The sequence below is a fragment of the Dendrobates tinctorius genome, unplaced genomic scaffold (genome assembly GCF_039654945.1).
Source record: "Dendrobates tinctorius isolate UK_male_01 unplaced genomic scaffold, ASM3965494v1 ptg000069l, whole genome shotgun sequence".
Taxonomy (NCBI): Eukaryota; Metazoa; Chordata; class Amphibia; order Anura; family Dendrobatidae; genus Dendrobates; species Dendrobates tinctorius.
The window spans coordinates 29384787-29406124 of NW_027361737.1; the positions used below are offsets into that span (position 1 = coordinate 29384787).

Sequence of the window (21338 nt, forward strand, 5' to 3'; positions counted from 1 at the left end):
CGAGAGTGACGTCATCTCCGGTCCTTCGCGCTAAGCATTACTAGGACCGGAAGATGCCGGGAGCGTGGAGAGGCGATCGGGGGCCGTCGGAAGGTGAGAATAACCTTTTTTTTATTTTGTTGTCTCCCGCTGGTCATATTCTAGAATAACCGATGCGTTAGGATCGGGCCACCATTTAACTTATATAATAATTGCAATCCAGATGGTCTAGAATGGTAAATCTGCTTATACTGTGATACATTTCCCTCTGTCTGTGTCATTTAACCCTATCTCATATCTTCCAATTATTTCTCAACATATGAGACAATCATTCCATTTATAAGTGGATGAATTTTTCGGCAGTGCTCCATGTAAATCTCCGCTCTGTTACGGTGATACAAGCCATTTCCTATTGACTGGGACTGCAGAGTAAATAGTTGGATGAATTTTTAAGTTAGGGGGGAAAAAAAAAAATGAAGCTTTCCTACACAGTCGCCTGTTTATCCAAGGAAGGGAGGGTAGGAGGGAGCTGGAAGAAGAGGACTCAATTCAAGAGAAGAAGCAACAGGTAAGCAGTGCAGGACGACCGGACCGAAGCAAGCCATCGATACAAGACAGGTAACGGGTTCTCAAGCATAGAAATACTGGACTAGAAGAAAGCCATCAGCATCACATATACTACAGATATACATTACTTTTATCCTGTGATATCATTATGCATATGCATGACACATCTGATTAGGGCTTACACATAATCACCCTTTACGCTCTTGGGATTCATTGGTTAAGGAACACGATTCACGGGAGTTAAAAATCACACATTAGGATTACCTACAGTCCGATGTAAAACCATAATAGCACAGCAATGAGTGGAACCAAGTCAAATCTAGATTTAATTATTGAAATAACATAAAAGACATGTACAAATAGAGAGATAAGTACCTGGAATACATTATTTAGGCGTTTTCTTCTTGTTATTCCTATTTTCTTACATCAGACTTGTGTACGAATTACCACCCGGAGGACACGATGAAGCTGCTTCTGATTGGGTTATATTTCACCTGTTTTCTTTTGGGGTCATTCCTTGGTGAGTCCTTCCACTTTATTGTGAAGTTAGATTACTACTGGCTCTTTAATTTTACACTTTTATTATCCCTTCGGTTAAGAATGTAAAGGAAATTAAAAACGATAGTGATATACTGTAGTCTCTGTACGTCACTCTTTATTCACCAATACAATGCAAAAATGTTTATTGATCCGGAACTAAAATGTATAATCTACTTCAGTGCTTGTACCTAAAATCGTGTCCATTACTGGTTCTTAAAGGGGACCGATCCCATTTCTTCACATATCTATTTTAGCAATTCTTTGTATTCTTTACATTATAACAATTCTTGGGCATTTATCTCAGATCTCTGCATTGTGCCGTTCCCTCTGTTACACCTCCTAGAAATGTATAATCAACTGATTGTTAGGATTGCTTTTATCAAAGGGGGCGTGTTCATACAGTCACCTCTGATTGGCCAATGCCAGACTGTGCAGTGACACACCCCCAATTGGTAACATACAGCTGTCAATTTATTCCCAAATTTCCATGGGGAATAGCAGTATTATTTCTTGGATGGTACACTCATCTGATAAAACAGACAAGTCAAGAAAGCCCACAGGTTCTCTATAATTAGATTAACCAAATAAGGAAATAAAGTAAAAAAAAAAAAATAGTTCCTAAATATCTAAGAAATGATCTTGAAAATATACTGTCAAATTTTAGGTAAATGTTGACTGTCTTGTTGGTCATCTCTATCAGACTTTGTTACTAGGACCATGGTATGATCACGGTCCGGCTCCATAATTGCAGTCACGTGTGTTTTACTTTGAGGAGTTTTGGTGATAAAAAATTCTTTTAAAATCCAGCCAGGGATGAGGCCGCTAATATGACTTGTCCAAAAGGCAGGTCCCTGGCAGCTCCTCCATGACCTGCATGCCTGGCACCGTTTGTGGAGAAGAGAGATCTGTCAATCAAGGGACGGGGAGGATCCTGCCTCTTGGAATAGTCATCCTAAATGTTTCCTTTCTTACCGGATTTTAAAAGTCTGTTATCGCTGAAATCCTGCAGGATTTCAGAATAGAACATACATAGCTGCTTGATTTGGACAGCATGAATCACTTGTCAGGGTGCACTTAAAAAACGACAGCGAAAATAATTTGCCATCCGTTCTGCCTTTATATGTAGAATTATGTACTGACACAGTATAGCAAGGTAACGTTACATCTATAGGTTACTAGTTACTACTAATCCAGCATGGAGCATGACATTACAACTGTAAATACTATCATGACAGTCAGATCCATTACATCGCTATTTACTAATATTGCCTTACTTTTATTTCTTATTTCTTTAGATCTCCTTATTAAAGGGGTAGCCCACTACTACTGAGGCAAGCCCTTCACAATCTGTATGTTTGCCTCCTGTAAAATAACGACACTTATACACACCATTATTGTTGGTGCCGTTACAGTGCTGTCGGCACTGGTGCCCCCGAGGCTCGCATGACATTGTCACGTCACACATTCCTGGCAGCCAATCACCAGTCAACTCAGTCTCCCCGTCTTTGGACGTATCACATACATACGGAGGAACTGAGAGAGCAGCAGATTTCACTTCCATCGGATGTGTGTGATTTGCCCGAAGGCGGGCACAGTGAGGCAGCTGATGATTGGCCTCAGGGCTCGTGTGACATAACGATTTTACACGAGCACCGGCAGAGACAGTGCTGACATCGTTGGAACGGCCCCGACACCAGAGGTGAGCATGAGTGTTGATATTTTATGAGATGCAAACATACGGATTAAGAAGGGGTTGTCTGAGCAGTGGATAACCCATATCATTTTGTTACTAGTGTATCAAAGAGTGGAAACTGGGGCTATTATTTAAAGGGGTTGTACAATAGACTGCAGACACTATGTGACTGCAGAATCGTGATAGTGTCATGATTCTCCGACTTCCCAATATGAGCTTACATTTTTGTGGCCCTGTGTACGCGATCTACATACTAGTGAGCACATCCCAACTAGTCTTGCCTGGCTTCTCCCAATTCATGTCTGTTTAGAGAAGCCAAATATGTATAGCTGGCACATGACCGCAAGCATGCAAATCGCATACCCAGGATCACAGGTCCGTCTGATCACAGGAGGAATACCAGGGGATAGCACCTTTAACTTTACTCAATGGGAATCCAAAACGTAACTGCAAATATAAAGTGAAGTAAACATATTGTGCAGAATGTTAAGTGTGAAAATAAACTTTACATGACTGTACTGACTGGAAATAGTGCATTCTACTAACCGCCAAATAAAATAGCAAGAAACTGAAGCTCAGCTGGAGGCGCGCGCTGCGGGAACACATTCCTTGTATTCATCCTTTTTTGGATGGTCAGAGGGAATTCTAATCTTTGCTCCAGACGAAGGATGTGATTTGGCAGGGAAGGCTGCCATGTCGGCTCCCATGTGGAGGGAGAGTGCCACGCAATCAGAGGACACAGGGCCCTATTGTATGCGGCACAGTCCAGCGCAGTCAGGAATTCCTGCTGACATTAGGATTCTGCTCACACTTGGTGTTGGATGAAAGTATCCATTGTCCGGTCATCTCTCACATGCCATTTTCTTATTTATTTTCAGATGCCAGACCTGTACATGAGGAGGACGGTAAAGACATTTTTTGTTTTTACTTTGGAAACATTCTGATTAACTAACAACCAACATACAATGAGAATCTCATACACAGCAGCAAATGCATTTATAGGAAACCGCACGTTCATAAAACCTTTGACTTGTCATAGCGTCATGTCTGATATTTTTGCTGAGACCCCCAAGGATTTCGAAAATAAAGTAGAAGAGCTTATCTGGGTGCAGCTCTCTTCTGACACTGAATAAGTCCAGGAGGAGATCAGTCCTCACCTAAGAGCTTCGTTATGACTGGTGAGAGTTTCAGGCTGTGTGCACACGATGCAGATTTGCTGCGGTTCCGCAGCGGGTTTTACTGCGCAGAAACGTTGCATATCTGCATTGTGATGTACAGTAGCCTTAAATTCAATGGAAAAAAAAAAACGCTGTGCAGACGCTGCGGATTTTTCCGCGCAGTTTTCCCGCGGTACAAAATCCGCAGCATGTTACTTCTTTTGTGCGGTTTTCCATCTCCCCTGTCACCAAATCCGCAGGGGGAAAACCGCGATGGAAAACCGCACAAAAAACGCATGAAAACCGCATGAAAAATGGAAGAAATCCACCGGAAAAATGCAGGTCATTTGACCTGCGGATTTCTTACATTCTGCACGGAAAAATCTGCAGGGCCAAAAAGTCCGTCTGCACTCAGCCTCAAGGTGTCTGACATTTCTCTACAACAGTGTAATCTACCAGAGGGTCAATGGTTTTATGAAAAGAAAAAAAAAAAGATTTTTCAATACATTATGTACTAACGAAGTTTGACTAATAAACGACGTGATCTTAAGGAACATTTTGGGGTATTCCTGACACCGGGGTTCATCTATGGTGTTCTTTGCATTCTTGTGTCTCCTTTGCACATCCTATAACATATTTGGGGACATTTTCTGAGTCAGAATTTTGGTAAAAATTTGTTTTTAAAAAATGGCATGCCTATCTTATGTGTTTTAGACACTTCATACACCTTATGAGTAGCATTTAAAAAAAGAGAGCATGGCTACGTGGAATCATAAAATGTGCAAAATTAATAATGTCACCTGTCATTTGGCAAAAATTATTGGTGTAAATTAAATCAGTTAAGAGGTGGCATTAGGAACCAAATTTAAAGGGGTTGCCCGGTCTAAATTGATAAGTCTGCAGTCACTCTGTGTGACTACAGACTTATGAACCCCCCTAGCGAACGCACTGTGCGCTGTGAAGATTCGCCGGTTTCTGAGCCGGGATCGGCAGGTGCGTATGCGCTATACATACTCCCAGCCAGAGCCCAACTAGTGGGCGCAGCCTCGCTCCATACACTTGAATAGAGCGAGGCCGTGCTCATTGGACTGTCAGGTCACTAGACGGAGTGCAGCCTCGATCTATACAAGTGTATAGGCCCACTAGATGGGCTCTGGCCGGGAGTATGTATAATGCAATGCATGCACTGGGGGGGACTCCCAAGTCTATTTGGACAGGACAATCCCTTTAAAATATCTAGCAAAATGCCAAAATTACAATTTGTGCAGAAACTTATTTTATCTGGTTTAATCCTGTCTAAATTTCAGTCATTATCAAAAAAAATTCTTTGATGTTTCAGTTCAGCCTGGTAAAAGACCAGACACTAACCTCCAATCTGTGTGGCCCCACATTCCTCTAGAATGAAGCTTTAAACCTGTCCTGCTCTGTAGGTTAATAAATTTGGCACATCTTACCCCAGCATACCCCTTGTTAAGACTGGCTTACAAACTGCCAATCTTGATGAACTGATCCCCCTGTGTTATTATTCTATTTTGGACTTTCTACCTGAAAGTTTTCTACTCCCAAAAGTCACATTAATTCAAGATTTAATGGCGTTAGCACAAGTTGACTGTTCAAACCAAGCACAAGCTCTTTGTGTATCTTTGACAAGGTAAAGCCAGAGCTGTTAAACAAGGAAGGGTGTGGAAATAGCTGGAAAACAAGTAGATGGAAATATGCACTGAATTGCTCAGCCACGCCAAGGGTGCACCAATCGCCTGCTTGGTTTGAACAACTTTCTGCTGAAATACGAGAATTTTGCTTTGGTTGCAAGATCCAAAAGTTGACATTAATGGCACTGACCTGAATAGATTTTAATTCTAACTGTTGCTCTTTTTAGACCCATATTTAGAGGCTCCTGCTCATCCTTACTGGCCCTTCTCTACCTCGGATTTCTGGCAGTATGTCGAACACTTCCGCACAATGGGGGCATATGAGAACATCAATGACCTAGCTCGCACTTTCTTTGCTCACTACCCTATTGGAGATACCCTGGGATACACAAGCCGTGATGACCATGAGCATTAGAAGCTGGTACTCTGCTTGTCGTAGCTGCACATAGTGAAGCCCTACAACTCTGAGAAATGAACGGAACCAAGATGTGCGACAACACCAACTATGACATCATGGTGACAAGAACTTCTCAGGCCAAAGGAAATCCCTGCATTATTCCTGTCTGTCAGAAGGGAAAAGAAGTCATAAGAAATATAGAAATATTTGCTGTAAACACAACTCATCTACCTATGGTATAAGAGCTATAAGCAATAAAAAATGGCTAAGATGTGATCGGATTTCACTTTGTGTTCCCAAATATTCCATTACAATATTTTTAAAAATGTTGTTCCCTGTGAGCAGCGTGAGATGATGCACGGCATGGTCTGCGCCCCTTTCATTGTTGTCACACAGTGGCACACAAGCTGGAACATACTGAATGACAGAGGCACAATGTCTCAAGGTCCCCATACATATTAGACCAATGTTGGCCGAACCCACCAGTATCAATAGGTTCAGCGGACAGTCTAATGTGTATGGGGGCGCCAGCGGACCGATGGTCGGGGGAGATGTCGATTGTACATGTCCGATTTCGGATTGCCAATCACATAGTTTTCTTGGAGATAGGCTGCCGGTTGACAATGTCAGTCGGCAGCTTTCTCACAGATAACTCAGGAGCAAACACTCCTGTAAATGGGAAAGTCAGCTGAGATGGATGTCAGCAGAATGATCGGTTGAAGCAGTGCATGCACAGGAAAAGTCCAAAGAGCGCCAACACATGCGCACTGCAGTACTTTACTCTGCCCTCGGCAGGGCCTAGAGAAGTACGCCTGCGCAGGAGCGCAATGCAGGACACTGTGTGGATGACGTAGGATGCGTTGTCCACACGAAGCAGTGAAGGAGGACAGTGATCGAAAGAAGATAGGAGGCACCGGATCAAGACCAGAGACGTCCATCAGACCCGACACCCCATAGGTGAGTATAATAAAAGCTTTTTTTCTTGTCTTGCAGGCCGGATTGGGGCAAGATGTACAGCATATTACAATGCTGTATATGAGGGCTTACAGGTACTGGCCTTGCCTCATATGGGAAAAACCTGGTGACAGGTTCCATTTAAGTCTCATATACCCTATGTGATGCAATGACCCCTGTGACAGCTAGGGGCGCTGTATGGGACAAGCATGCAAGCAATCCTTCATTGTAATAGGGAAAATAGTGAGATGGGTGGGACCAGTCACCTACAAACCCACCCAGGGGTGTGTGTGTCTGAACGCCCAGGATAAAGCCTGTGTGTGTGGCTGTGTGAGGTTATAACCATGTGATCCATACCTCACCTGTGGGTGTGGTTATGCATCATATAATGTGCCTGAGGTCTGGCTACATGGAGAGAGTGTATGGACCTGATTGGTTCATGTGGAAGGTCCTGAAAGGGATATGTGTTGGAAGGTGTGCTACCTCCCTGAAGAGCACATGGAGGCTTTGGACCTGGTGGCATGTGTGTTGGACGGTTCCAAGTGGGGACTGAAGTCCTGAACAGCACACAGAGAGGCCGTATTTCCAGAGTCCGTGACAGCTCTGCATTGGGAAGCTACCGCCGGCTGAGGATCTGAAACTGTTAGGCGGCCTAGTGAGCAAGGCATTGTCTGGGATTGTGATCCCAGTTCAGCAGCTTCCCTGACAAACATGAGTGATACTGACCGAGGTCAGAAAGAGACTGGGTTCAGACTTTGGAGCCGGCATCTGGAGCAGGAGCTCCTAAGAGGTAACCCTGGACAGGGGGAAATAACTGTGCTAAGGCAATAGAGCCTGTTTACTGGACATGGCACAGTCTGTGTGGCCACAGGTCTGAGACAGCGGAACCCTAATATGAACACTGACCTGTCTGATGTAAGACTGTTGTGTTTTATGGTTTATGCTGCATAATAAACCTCATGGACTGTTTAAATGGAAAGTGTTCCTGTGTGCCATGAATCCGCTGCCAAGTGAGTGTTCCCCAACACTAACAATAAGTTCTACCTTACACACTCTATGCACTCCCCATCGAGTCTGCAAACACGGTATCTCATTTTGTGATAAAAACAACTGTTTTGATCATCCTGACCTTTCCCTCCAATATAGGATTATTATAGCGCCATTTATTCCAGTGCTATACATAAAAGCAAATACAATAATCTTGAACAAAACGAGTCACTGACTGGTACAGGAGGAGAGAGGACCCTGCCTGTGAGGAATTACAGTCTACAAGGGATGGGTGAGGATACAGTAGGTGAGGGCAGAGGCGATCGTGCAGCGGTTTAGTGCATCTGAGGTTACGGTAGGTGATAGGCTTGTTAGAAAAGGTATGTCTTCAGCTTCCTTATGAAGGTTTCAACTGTATGCTAGAGTCTGATATGCTGGAGTAGAGTGTTCCAGAGTAAAGCCCCCGTCACACATAGCTACGCACCAGCGATACCGACAACGATATGACCAGGTCAGGATCGCTGGTGTGTCGTTACATGATCGCTGATGAGCTGACAAACAGGCAGATCTCACCAGCGATCAGGACCAGCGACGGCGTGCTCGCGTTGGGAGCTGGTATCCAAGGTAAACAGCGGGTAACTAAGCGACGCGCGCGCTTAGTTACCCGCGGTTTACCTTGGATACCAGCTCCAGCTCGCTGATCGATGGTCTCCCACTGCCACATGCGATGCGTGCTGGCCAGCGGGAGACCAACGATCAAAAAAATGTCCAGGGCATTAGAGCACGATCAGCAATACCCGGCGGGAGGGCCGGTCGCTGATAAGTGTCACAGACAGCGAGATCGCTGTTGCGTCACAAAACTTGAGACTCAGCAGCGATCTCACTGTGTGTAACGGGGACTTAAGGGGGAAGAGAAGAAAATTTGTATGAGATTGTGGGAAGAGGAGATAAGAGGGGAGTAGAGAAGGAAATTTTGTGAGGATCGGAGGTTGCGTGTAGGCAAGTACCCGGAGACGAGGTCACAGATGTATGGAGGGCAAAGCTTGTGGATGGCTTAGTATGCCAAGGTTAGGATTTTGACCTGGAGTCTCTAGGCAATGGGGTGCCAGTGTAGGCGCGTTTTGAACACAACACTGTGATCTTTCTCAAAGCTACATGTCATAAGGTGCATAGAATTTTTATATACAAAGCCAACCAATGAAATTAATTAACACAAGTCATGTGACAAAATAATTAAAAAAAATTGTGTAGCAAAATAAAGTTTAGAATACAAACAAAATCAACAAAACATAACAGGAAAAATAATAAAAAGAATGAAAAAAACAAAAAACATATATACTGGTTATACACTAGTAATGTTACATTATCTCTCTACGTGCATTGAGACCTGCAGGAGAGCAGGTTCCAAGATACAAAATCCAATAGGCTTCTCGTGTTCTCAATAATTTTTGAATATCTCCACCCCTTGGTGATGTCATCAGTCTTTCAATGCCAGTAACATTCAAAGATGCAGTGCTCCTATGATGGTGAGAAATAAAAATTGTGGGATTCTGGTTTGTAAGAAGGTGATATCGGGATTATAATGTCATATTCCCATAGTTAGCATTTTGCACAACACCCTGATTATCCTTCTTTAGCACACTATATTTAACCCCTTTCCGACATGTCTATTTCGTGTTTTTGCACTTTCGATTTTTCCTCTCTTTCTTCCAAAAGACATTAACTTTATTTTTTCTTCTGTCAATGTAATCATGTGAGGGCTTGTTGTTTTTTTTGCAGGACAATTTGTATGTTTGAATGACACCATCCATTCTATCATGTGATGTACTGGGAAATAAAATTCCAAAATTGTAAAAAAAAAAAAAAAAAAAAAAAGTTATTCTGCAATTTTTTTTTTTTTTTTTAGTGTTCATTATATCATAAAAAGAACCAGGCAATATGATTCTCACGGTCAATAAGAGTACCAAACATATTTAGTTTTTGTTTTATTCAAGTAGTGAACACTTTTGGGAAATTTGTGGAAAAAAAAAATTTTTGCTTATGCCACCATTTTCCAAGACCCTTAAAGTTTAGATTTTTCAGCTGATGGGGCTGTGTGGGGTTTTTTTTTTTGCACCCTCAGCTGACATTTTAATTGATGATTTTGCGGTAATGTTCTGACTGCGTCTTATTGAATTTTTTTGCTGTATTGTAGCAGCTGAAAAATCGAATTTCTGGCCATTTGATTTTATTTTTCTCATAATGAGGTTTAACAATCCAGTTAATTAATTTTATATTTTGATAAATTGGACATTTATGGAAGTGAATATACAACATATGGTTATTTTTTATCTCTTTTTTTTAAATAGGGGAAAAGGCGTTGATTCGAGTTTTAATGTTTTAAATTTTTAACCACTTTTTAATTTTTTTTTTACTGTATTTCTCAGTTTTCTTAGGGAACGTGAACCTGATCACTTGGAATTTACACACCAATGCCTCCGAACTGCTTTTTACAGCAAAAATAATGGTTTCCTACAGACTCCAGCCACTTCTCTTCTAAGACTATGTCTACACACAGCTTTTTTGCAGTTTTTGTTTTGTACAGTTTGCTTTCTTGGCAATGAAAACCTAAGTTCCAAAAAGTTTTTTTTTTGTGATTTTTAACTGCCTTTTTCGTGCAGATTACACGTGATTTGTCCACAGTACATGCTTAATAAAATTAGTTTCATTCACCAAAAAATGCTACAAAAAACAATGCAAAAAACAAGCAAAACCTGTTTGCTGTGTTCTTTGCAATATTTTTTGCACTTTGTCATTGGATTTTATTGGTGAAATATCACTGAAAAAAGTGATATGATGCATATTTCAAAAATGCTACAGTTCTCAAATTCAGTCAGGAAAACGAACGATTGCAGGAGGTTTCTGAAATCTCATTGCTTTTGTTGGTACTGTAAAACACAGGTTCTTTTCTGCTGAAAAAAAGAGCAAAACTCTAAAAAAAAAAAAAGCTGTGTGTGAACATGGCCAACACTAGTGCAGAGAGTAGGCGCATGTAACCACTACAAACCACCAGTACAGCAGCAGAATTTTTTTTTAAACACCTTAAAGACTGAGCCACTTTGTACGTTAATGACTGGGGGCCTCATTTTGTAAACCTGACCACTGTCACTTTATGAGGAAATAATGCTGGAACGCTTCAACGGATCCCACTAATTCTCAGACTATTTTTTTCAGGTCATATTGTACTTCATGACAGTGGTAACATTTGTTCGCTATCACTTGAGTTTATTTGTGAAAATATCAGAGATTTTGCAAAATGTTGGAAATATCAACTTTACATCAGCACAATTTTTTTAAACATTTTTTTTGTTAGGACGTTAGGATTAAAAGTTGACCAGCGATTTCTCATTTTTCCAACAAAATTTACAAAACCATTTTTTTTAAGGACGACATTTGAAGTGACTTTGAGGGGCCTAAATGACAAAAGATACTCAAAAGTGACACCATTCTAAAAACTGAACCCCTCAAGGCCTTCAAAACCACATTTCAGAAGTTTATTAACCCTTCAGGTGCTTCACAGGAATTAATGTAATATGGAAGGAAAAAACAAAATGAACGTTTTACCTTTTTAAAAAAATTTTCTACTTCAGCTCCCAATTTTTTATTTTCGCAAAGGTAACAGGAGAACATGAACATCAAAATTTGTTTTGCAATTTCTCCTCAGTATGCCAATACCAATATGTGGGGGAAAACTACTGCTTGGGTGCATGGTAGGGCTCGGAAGGGAAGGAACACCGTTTGACTTTTTGAACGTGAAAATGGCTGGAATCGAGAGTGAGTTGTCTTTGGAGAGCCCATAATGTGCCTAAACAGTGGAAACCCTCCAAATGTGACCCCATTTTAGAAACAACCAGACCCCTTAAGGAATGTATCTAGATGTGTGGTGAGCACCTTGAACCCCCCAGGTGCTTCACAGAAGTTTATAATATAGAGCCATGAAAATTAAAAAAATCAAATTTTTCCCACAAAATGTTCTTATAGATTCAAATATTTTATTTTCACAAGGCTAACAGGAGAAAATGCACCATACAATTTGCTGTGCAATTTCTCCTGAATACACAGATTTCCCATATGTGGTCGCGAACTACTTTTGAGGCACAACATAAAGCTCAAAAGGGCCACATTGGAGTTCAGGTTTTACTAGAATGGTTTGAGGGTGCCATGTCACATTAGCAGAGCCCAAGGCGCCAGATCAGCAGAACCCCCCCATAAGTGACCTCATTTTACAAACTACACCTTTCAATGAATTCATATAAGGCTGCAGTGATCATATTGACACCACAGGTGTGTCAAAGAATTTTATACCAATGGGGAATGAAGAAAAAATAATTACATTTTAACTAAAAAAAAAATTTAGTTTTAGCCTCAGATTTTACATTTTTACAAGGGAAAATGGGTAAAAATGGCACACAAATTTGTCAAGCAGTTTCTGGTGAACCTGGCAATACCCCACATGTGGCTGCACAGTACTGCTTAGCCACACGGCGAGATTCTGGAGTGATGGAGCGCTATTTGACTCCTGGAGCGCAGATTTTCCTAGAATAATTTGCAGACTCTGCATTCAGAGACCCAAAGTGCTAGAGCAGAATCCCCCCTCAAGTGACCCCATTTTGAAAATTATACCCTTGCCAAACAAGTGGGCACTAAATGTGGTTTAGGTACACTGTGGGGCTCAGAAGGTAGGAGAGGCATTTGAATTTGGGAGTGCAGAATTCCCTGGATTTCTTTTGGGAGGCAAGGAGCCATTTCTATTTTCCAGAGTCTTTGTACTACTAGTACTCCTAAAAAGACGTATACCGCCGTATCACAGGTCCTATGTTGCCACTGTACCTCCATCTGCATCATTATAGGGAATCTGTCATCCAGGGTTCCATTTTAGTCACGTATTTCAGAGATTTACACGGAAACCTCGATGTAAGCGCTCATTGCAGAGCGCAGGATAAGTATGAGCCGAGCCTTACTGCGATATTTGAGAGGCATAATGACCAAATCAGCAATAGGTGAAGAATTTTTTTCTATTTTTTACGCCGTTCCTCATGGGGTATAAGTGATTGGACGACTTTATTCTGCTGGTCAGTGAGATTACAGCGAAACCAGATTTACATAATTTTTTGTATGTTTTGCCTCTTTCACACAGTAAAAACTTTTATAGAATTTTTTTTTTTTGCATCGGTTTATTCTGAGAGCTGTAACTTTTTTATTTTTGAGCTGATGGAGCTGTATGGTGACTTGCTTTAGCGGGAAAAGATGACTGTTTCAGAGATACTATTTTTATTTACATTTGTCTTTTTGATCACGTTTCATTCCACTTTTTTTCTAGCAGTATGGTGAAAAACCAGTTTGTGATATTTTTTTCTTTTTTTTACGGCGCTCACTGAAGAGGTTAACTAGTGTGAAAGTTTTATAGGTTGCGCCCTGGATGTGGCGATACCAAATTTTTGAACTTTTTGTTTGTTTGTTTTACATACAAAAGTTATGGATATATATAAATTTGTAATTTAAAAAATATTTTTGCATTTTTTAAAATCTTTTTTACTTAAATGCATTATACCTGTCAGTTCTTCACTGACAGAAGTTAAGTCGAGCTCCGGTGGTGATTGTGCAGGAAAGCGCTGATATTTCACCATCTCCTGTGCGATCATACTGTGATCGGTCAGTCCTGACCAATCTCAGTGCTCTGAATGTGGGGACCGATGGCATGGGTCCCCACACCTCTTCCCTTGCTGCTGAACTGTCAGTGATGGCTGTCGGCACGGAACGGTCACTGAGTGTTTACATGCAGTGACAGTTAAATGCATGAGAGACATAGCACGTCCTGCTGCGGGAACTGAGGGGTTAAAGAGTACCTGTCTGGTGATTCAAGATGCCCAAAACACAGGCCGCATGAATCACAGCTTGACTGCAGGAGATTGACAGGTGTCTACCATAGTGAGGGACCTGTCAATCACCTCCAGCGGCACTCAGAAGAGCGGGTCGGGCACAGTGCCCACTAGTTCTACTCTCGCTATGGTCAGGTTAGATCCTCTTAGGCCGGGGTCACACTAACCGACGCAAAATACGGTCAGTATTTTACATGCGTAATACGGATGAATGGCCCCTAAATAGTGCTCCGTATGTCATCCGTAATCAAGGTGTGGTCGCGTATTTTGCGCATGTCTGCATCCGTATGCAATCCGTATGGCGAGATTTTCTCGCAGGCTTGCAAAATGGACATATAATGGAGCCCTATGACAGGGTTTCTAACAGAAACCAAAGAATAGATATATACACATAGAATGCATATATATAAATAGATATATATATATGTATATATATATATATATATATATGTATTCTATGTGTATATATCTATTCTTTCGTTTCTTTACTAAACTTTGCCAGTGTGAGTTTACTGTATAGCGCACTGAATTGCCGGCTTTGCTAAAAGACACCGGGTGCGTATTTCTCGCAAGTCACATGTGTGGTCCGTGTGTAATCCGTATTTTTTGCGCACCCATAGACTTGCATTGGCATACTACGGGCGTAGTACGCTGACAATCGCAGCATGCTGCGATTGACACGGACCGTAGAATACGGATGAGAAATATACGGCTGGTGCGAGGGACCCCATAGAGAATAATTTGTCCGTGTCTAATGCGTGCTTTTAGTACCTCTCACTCAGCCGTATTCCTCGCCAGTGTGACCCCGGCCTTACTATGTTTTCCATGAAACGCCTGAGGGCTGCAGAGAAATATACCCGGCTGCCAGCATGTAACCAGGCTCTGCTGCCCGTCAGCTGACAGGTTCGCTATAAGCCTCTAAAATGTGAAATAATAATGGAAACAAGAGTCTGGTATGGCCGTGATGGTACTGAACTGGAAAACCATGTCACTGTGGTACTCGCAGCTACACGAGATGCAGTAACGAGACGGAGCAAGCTTATACTCAGCCTTTTTATATGAGTGAGATATATAACTTGCAAGCTAACAATCGTTTTCCACGCAGGGAATTAAACAACAATTCAGATCAATAACCCAATTTGGACTACCCGGCCAGTACCGGAAACTATATGGCCGCGATATGGCCAACTACGAGTCCTAAGATTATCAACAACTATCAACGGAGTGTCACTTATCCTTCTCTGACGTCCTGCAGAGTGGTTGTCTGGGAGTCGTCCGTTCTGCGTCTCAGCCGCTGGGCCCAGCCGACGAGGAGCTGTCGCAGGCTTCTGGCGTTCCGACGCCCAGGTGTAGAAGGGGCACAACAGGCCCCAGGAGAGTTCTTCGGCGTTGGGGCCCCACGTGGGGGCAAGGCAGTGGCAGCTGCGGGCCTGAACATATAGACCGCAGCCGCATTCTGGAACGGGGCAGTGGCGGCCGCAGGTGGCAGCGTACAGGCCGCAGCCGCGGGACGGAGTTGGCCAGTGGCGGCCGCAGGTGGCAGCATACACGCCACAGCCGCGGGACGGAGTGGAGCAGTGGCGGCCGCGGGTGGCAGTGTACAGGCCGCAGCTGTGGGACGGAGTGGAGCAGTTGTGGCCGCGGTTGGCAGTGAACAGGCCGCAGCCGTGGGACGGAGTGGAGCAGTGGCGGCCGCGGTTGGCAGTGTACAGGCCGCAGCCGTGGGATGGAGTGGAGCAGTGGCGGCCACGGGTGGCAATGTACAGGCCGCAGCCGCGGGACGGAGTGGAGCAGTGGCGGCCGCGGGTGGCAGCGTACAGGCCGCAGCCGCTAGACAGAGTCAGGCAGTGGCGACCGCGGGTGGCAGTGTACAGGCAGCAGCCATGGTCAGGAGCGGGGCTGTGACGGTCACGGGTCTCAGTGTCTGGGGCGCAACTGCGGATGTCAGGTCTGTGTCACTCCCCTGCGCTACTCAGTGCCGTCCTCTCCCTGGAACAGGTAAGTCCCTGTCTTGTCTCCTGCGCAGGCGCTGACTTCCCCCAGCTCTCCAGCACCACCTAGGCTTTCTGCTCCTTCTCTCTCGCCTGGTCAAGTGCCCCCTGCTGGCATTCTGTGCACCTTTTGTAACCGCTCCGCCCCCACACTTTCTAGAAGAGTCTCTTGTCTGTCCTCTAATTATGTCCCCCAGAAAAAGGCCTCCTGGGAACCTTGGTGACAGCCCCCTTGGTTCCGGAGCGGTTACACAGCGGGCTCTCTCTCTCCTACATCACAATGAGCCCCATACAAACAAGAGCAAAGGTGAGGCACAGCTGCAATTTTTCCCCCTTTATCAGTACATTACACGGTAAAATGATCGGTGTCGCAACTTGTCCTGCAGAAAACAAACTCTAGTGTTGATGGAAGAATAAGAATAGTTATGGCTCTCAGAGGAAGGGGGCAGGGCCGGCGTTATGGGCAGGCAGACCAGGCAGCTGCCTAGGGCCCCCGCTCCTCCAGGGGCCCCCAGCCAGCGGCACATCACACAGCCACTATGGGGCCCCTGTGAGGCAGGAGGGCCCGCCTGCCCCCAGCGCCGACTCCCGCCGCCGCACTGAAGGAGGCAGTGATGGGGGAGAGAGCGTCAGCTGACGCTCCCTCTCCCGTCATTCCCCGCTCTGCCTCTGACACAGCGGGGGCGCAATGACGTCATCGCGCTCTCACTGTGTGCAGGAGGAGACAGGAGCAGCCAGCAGCGCGGGCATGAGGAGAAGGTGAGGAGTGTTGTTTTTTGTTTTTTTTTAAATCAGTGCGAGTACTAGACTGTGGGGCCACTTTGGGGGGACTATATACCATGCTGGGGGGGCGCTATATACCATGCTGGGGGGCTATATACCATGCTGGGAGGGCCATATACCATGCTGGGCTGTATTATACCATGCTGGGGGGACTATATGTATACCATGCTCGGCTGTATCATACCATGCTGGGGGGCTATATACCATGCTCGGCTGTATTATACCATGCTGGGGGGGCTATATACCATGCTGGGCTGTATTATACCATGCTGGGGGGGCTATATACCATGCTGGGCTGTATTATACCAGGCTGGGGGGGGCTATATACAATGCTGGGCTGTATTATACCGTGCTGGGGGCTATATACCATGCTGGGCTGTATTATACCATTCTGGGGGGGCTATATACCATGCTGGGCTGTATTATACCGTGCAGGGCTGTATTATACCATTCTGGGGGGCTATATACCATGCTGGGCTGTATTATACCATTTTGGGGGGGGCTATATACCATGCTGGGCTGTATTACACCATTCTGGGGGGACTATGTACCATGCTCGGCTGTATCATACCATGCTGGGGGGGGGGCTATATACCATGCTGGGCTGTATTACACCATTCTGGGGGGACTATATACCATGCTCGGCTGTATCATACCATGCTCGGCTGTATTATACCATGCTAGGGGGCTATATACCATACTGGGCTGTATTATACCAGGCTGGGGGGGCTATATACAATGCTGGGCTATATTATACCATGCTGGGCTGTATTATACCATTCTGGGGGGCTATATACCATGCAGGGCTGTATTATACCATTCTGGGGGGGCTATATACCATGCAGGGCTGTATTATACTATGCTGGGGGGCTATATACCATGCTGGGCGGTATTATACCGTCCTGGGCTGTATTATACCATTTTGGGGGGCTATATACCATGCTGGGCTGTATTATACCATTCTGTGGGGGGATATATACCATGCTAGGCTGTATTATACCATGCTGGCCTGTATTACACCATTCTGGGGGGTGCTATATACCGTGCTGGGCTGTATCATACCACGCTGGGCTGTATTATACCGTGCTGGGCTGTATCATACTGTGCTGGGGGGCTATATGCCATGCCGGGCTGTATTATACCGTGCTGGGCTGTATCATACCGTGCTGAGGGGCTATATACCATGCTGGGCTGTATTATACCATTTTGGGGGGGCTATATACCTTGCTGGGCTGTATTATACCATGCTGGGCTGTATAATACCTTTCTGGGGGGGCTATATACCATGCTGGGCTGTATTATACCATTTTGGGGGGCTATATACCATGCAGGGCTGTATTATACCATACTGGGCTGTATTATTCCATTCTGGGGTGCTATATACCATGCTGGTCTGTATTATACCATTCTGGGGGGGCTATATACCATGCTGGGCTGTATTATACCATTCTGGGGGGGCTATATACCATGCTGGGCTGTATTATACCATTCTGGGGGGGCTATATACCACGCTGGGCTGTATTATACCATTCTGGGGGGGGGGCTATATACCATGCTGGCCTGTATTACACCATTCTGGGGGGGCTATATACAGTACCATGCTGGGCTGTATTATACCATACTGGGCTGTATTATTCCATTCTGGGGTGCTATATACCATGCTGGGCTGTATTATACCATTCTGGGGGGGGCTATATACCATGCTGGGCTGTATTATACCATTCTGGGGGTGGCTATATACCATGCTGGGCTGTATTATACCATTCTGGGGGGGCTATATACCATGCTGGGCTGTATTATACCATTCTGGGGGGGCTATATACCACGCTGGGCTGTATTATACCATTCTGGGGGGGGGGGGCTATATACCATGCTGGCCTGTATTACACCATTCTGGGGGGGGCTATATACAGTACCATGCTGGGCTGTATTATACCATACTGGGCTGTATTATACCATACTGGGCTGCATTATTCCATTCTGGGGTGCTAAATACCATGCTGGGCTGTATTATACCATGCTGGCCTGTATTACACCATTCTGGGGGGGGCTATATACAGTACCATGCTGGGCTGTATTATACCATACTGGGCTGTATTATTCCATTCTGGGGTGCTATATATCATGCTGGGCTGTATTATACCATGCTGGGGGGATATATACCATGCTGGGCTGTATTATACCATACTGGGCTGTATTATTCCATTCTGGGGTGCTATATACCATGCTGGGCTGTATTATACCATGCTGGGCTGTATTATACCATGCTGGGCTGTATTATACCATGCTGGGCTGGCTATATTATACAATGCTGGGCTGTATTATACAGCCCAGCATGGTATACAGCCTGTATACCATGGTGGGCTGTATACCATGGTGGGCTGGGCTGTATACTATGCGGTGTGTTATATACCATGTAGGGTACATTTTACACTATATTCTATAGGGGGAGGCTGTGTTAAATAATATGAAGGGATACATTATATTCTATGGGGAGGTGGGCTGTATTATATTCTATGGGGGACGCTGTATTATAGTTATTATATGAGGAGGGCTACATTGTATTCTATGGAGGGGCTACATTATACTATATAAGGGGCTTCATTATATCCCATTAGGGGGTTGCCATATATTCTATGGAGGGGCTGCATTATACTATATGGGGGGTGGGACTGCATTATATACTATGGGGAGTTACATTATATTCTGTGGAGTGGCTGCATTATATTCTATGGGGGTTACATTATATTGTATGGCGGGGCTGCATTATACTCTGTGGGGTGGCTGCATTATACTATATGTGGGCTGCATTATGCTGTATCGAGGACTATGGGGAATACATTATATGAAGAACTATGGGGTGCATTATGCTATGGGAAGTGATTTGTACTACATGGGTGACTATGGCGGTGCATTAAACTATATGGAGTGTATTATACGGAGTACTGAGCAGTGTATTTTAATATATGGAGGGCTATGAGGAGTGTAGTATACTATATGGAGGACTGAGCAGTGTATTTTAATATATGGAGAGCTATAAGGAGTGTATTATACTATATGGAGGACTTTGGGGCAGATTATATTATATGGAGGACTATGGGGTGTAAACTGTAGATGTCCTGCTGATAACATGATACTGTATGGTGATCTGTTAGGGTGGTTTCACATTAACGTTGCAGGCCGCTAAGCCCCCCGCTCTCTGCCGCACCTCCTTCGGTAGCTCCGCCTACGGGCGCATGACGCTTTAGCACTGGGGACGCACACGGCCGCCGCTAAGCCCCGCCACCTGCCGCGCCTCCTCTGGTAGCTCCGCCTATGTGCGCATGACGCTGCATGCGTCCTGCATCCCCTATCTTTAGCACTGGGGACGCAGGCTGTGCGCAGGTATGTTTGGCGGTGCATGCGTCCTTTTGACGGTGCGCCGAGCGCACCAAATTGCAACAGGTTGCGTTTGGCGCTGGTCGGCGCACCGTCAAAAGGACGCATGCGCCGCCAAACGCATATCTGCGCACGGCCTGCGTCCCCAGTGCTAAAGATAGGGGACGCAGGACGCATGCAGCGTCATGCGCCCGTAGGCGGAGCTACCGGAGGAGGCGCGGCAGGTGGCGGGGCTTAGCGGCGGCCGTGTGCAGGCCGATGCTGCGGCCTGAAACGCTAATGTGAAACCACCCTTAGGGTGTGTGCACACGTTGCGGATTAGTCTGCGGCTTTTTCTGCAGAGAATCCATATCTCTTGGCAGAAACTGCAGGGTAAAACACATGCATTTTTTCTGCGGATTCCTAGCATGTGTACAGCGGATTTGATGCAGGTTCTAGTGCGGTTTGGCAGTGTGAATGAGAGAGAGAGATTGATTTTTATGTCCCGGAACATACACTGCAGCTGCGGTCCCACAAAAAAGACGTAACATGCTGCGGAAAATAAACCGCAGCAACTTGGCGCGGAATTTTCCGCAGCATGTGCACGGCGGATTTGGTTTTCCATAGGTTTACATTGTACTGTAAACTGCATGGAAACTGCGGCGTAACCGCAGCAAAAACCGCAACGTGTGCACACACACTTAGTGATCGTTCTGTTCCCATCATTCTTTCTCAGATGGTGGAAAGAGGCCGGGAAACAAGCATTGAACAACTTCAATTTTGACGATCATTTAGCGGCCCGAACTCAGTGCATGTAAATACAATCGAAATGCTTCTGTGTGATGTGCAGTATGTTAGCATTTGGGGCCCCATTTTAAACTTTGCCTAGGGCCCCACTTTGCCTAAAACCGGCCCTGGAAGGGGGGAGAAAATGAAATGGCAGGAACTCGTCTGCGTCTTTAAGCCCTCGTCTACTACTCCGACTGCTCCTTCTTACTGTAGTCCCCTTGTAAAACAGTGAGGACCTTCCGCCCCGGGACACAGCTCCAGTGATTTTGGCACTAGGGCGACATTTGTGTTCTGTGTGAGCGCTGCAGTCCATCAGTGGCCGGTAATTGGCTGCAGCGTTCACACAGCATAACACTGTCATGTGAGCGCTGGCACAACTGTCACCGACATTAATGGAACCCCACAACGATGCTTTTATTTTACACAGGGTACTGCAACATTTGAGAAGAGGTTGTTAAAGTAGCGGAGAACCCCTTTAAGAAGCAAACGCTAGAGGATGGTCACCCACAACAGGTGATAATATCCACGGTGAATGTAGCCAGATGTTACACTCTGGAGCCGCCATGCTCTGTGT

At 44.9% G+C, this 21338-nt stretch overlaps 1 protein-coding gene across 2 annotated transcripts; it reads left to right on the plus strand.

The window, feature by feature from the left end:
* Window positions 1-424: 424 nt before the first annotated feature.
* On the plus strand, window positions 425-6261 carry OTOS (otospiralin). Of its 2 annotated transcripts, none has more exons than XM_073581292.1 (4): window positions 425-547; window positions 977-1066; window positions 3658-3684; window positions 5816-6261. In XM_073581292.1, the coding sequence occupies exons 2-4, from the start codon at window positions 1009-1011 to the stop codon at window positions 6001-6003; spliced, it is 273 nt and encodes a 90-aa protein (XP_073437393.1). In that variant the 5' UTR covers window positions 425-547; window positions 977-1008; the 3' UTR covers window positions 6004-6261. The 2 variants fall into 2 exon arrangements, with proteins under 2 accessions (XP_073437393.1, XP_073437392.1); XM_073581291.1 differs by having other exon boundaries at window positions 473-597.
* Window positions 6262-21338: the final 15077 nt, after the last annotated feature.

Coding starts and splice junctions, on each gene's coding strand:
- OTOS (XM_073581292.1), top strand. CDS start 1,009: ATGAAGCTGCTTCTGATTGGGTTATATTTCACCTGTTTTCTTTTGGGG. Junction 1,067..3,657: donor TCTTTTGGGGTCATTCCTTG/GTGAGTCCTTCC, acceptor ATTTATTTTCAG/ATGCCAGACCTGTACATGAG. Junction 3,685..5,815: donor ACCTGTACATGAGGAGGACG/GTAAAGACATTT, acceptor TGCTCTTTTTAG/ACCCATATTTAGAGGCTCCT.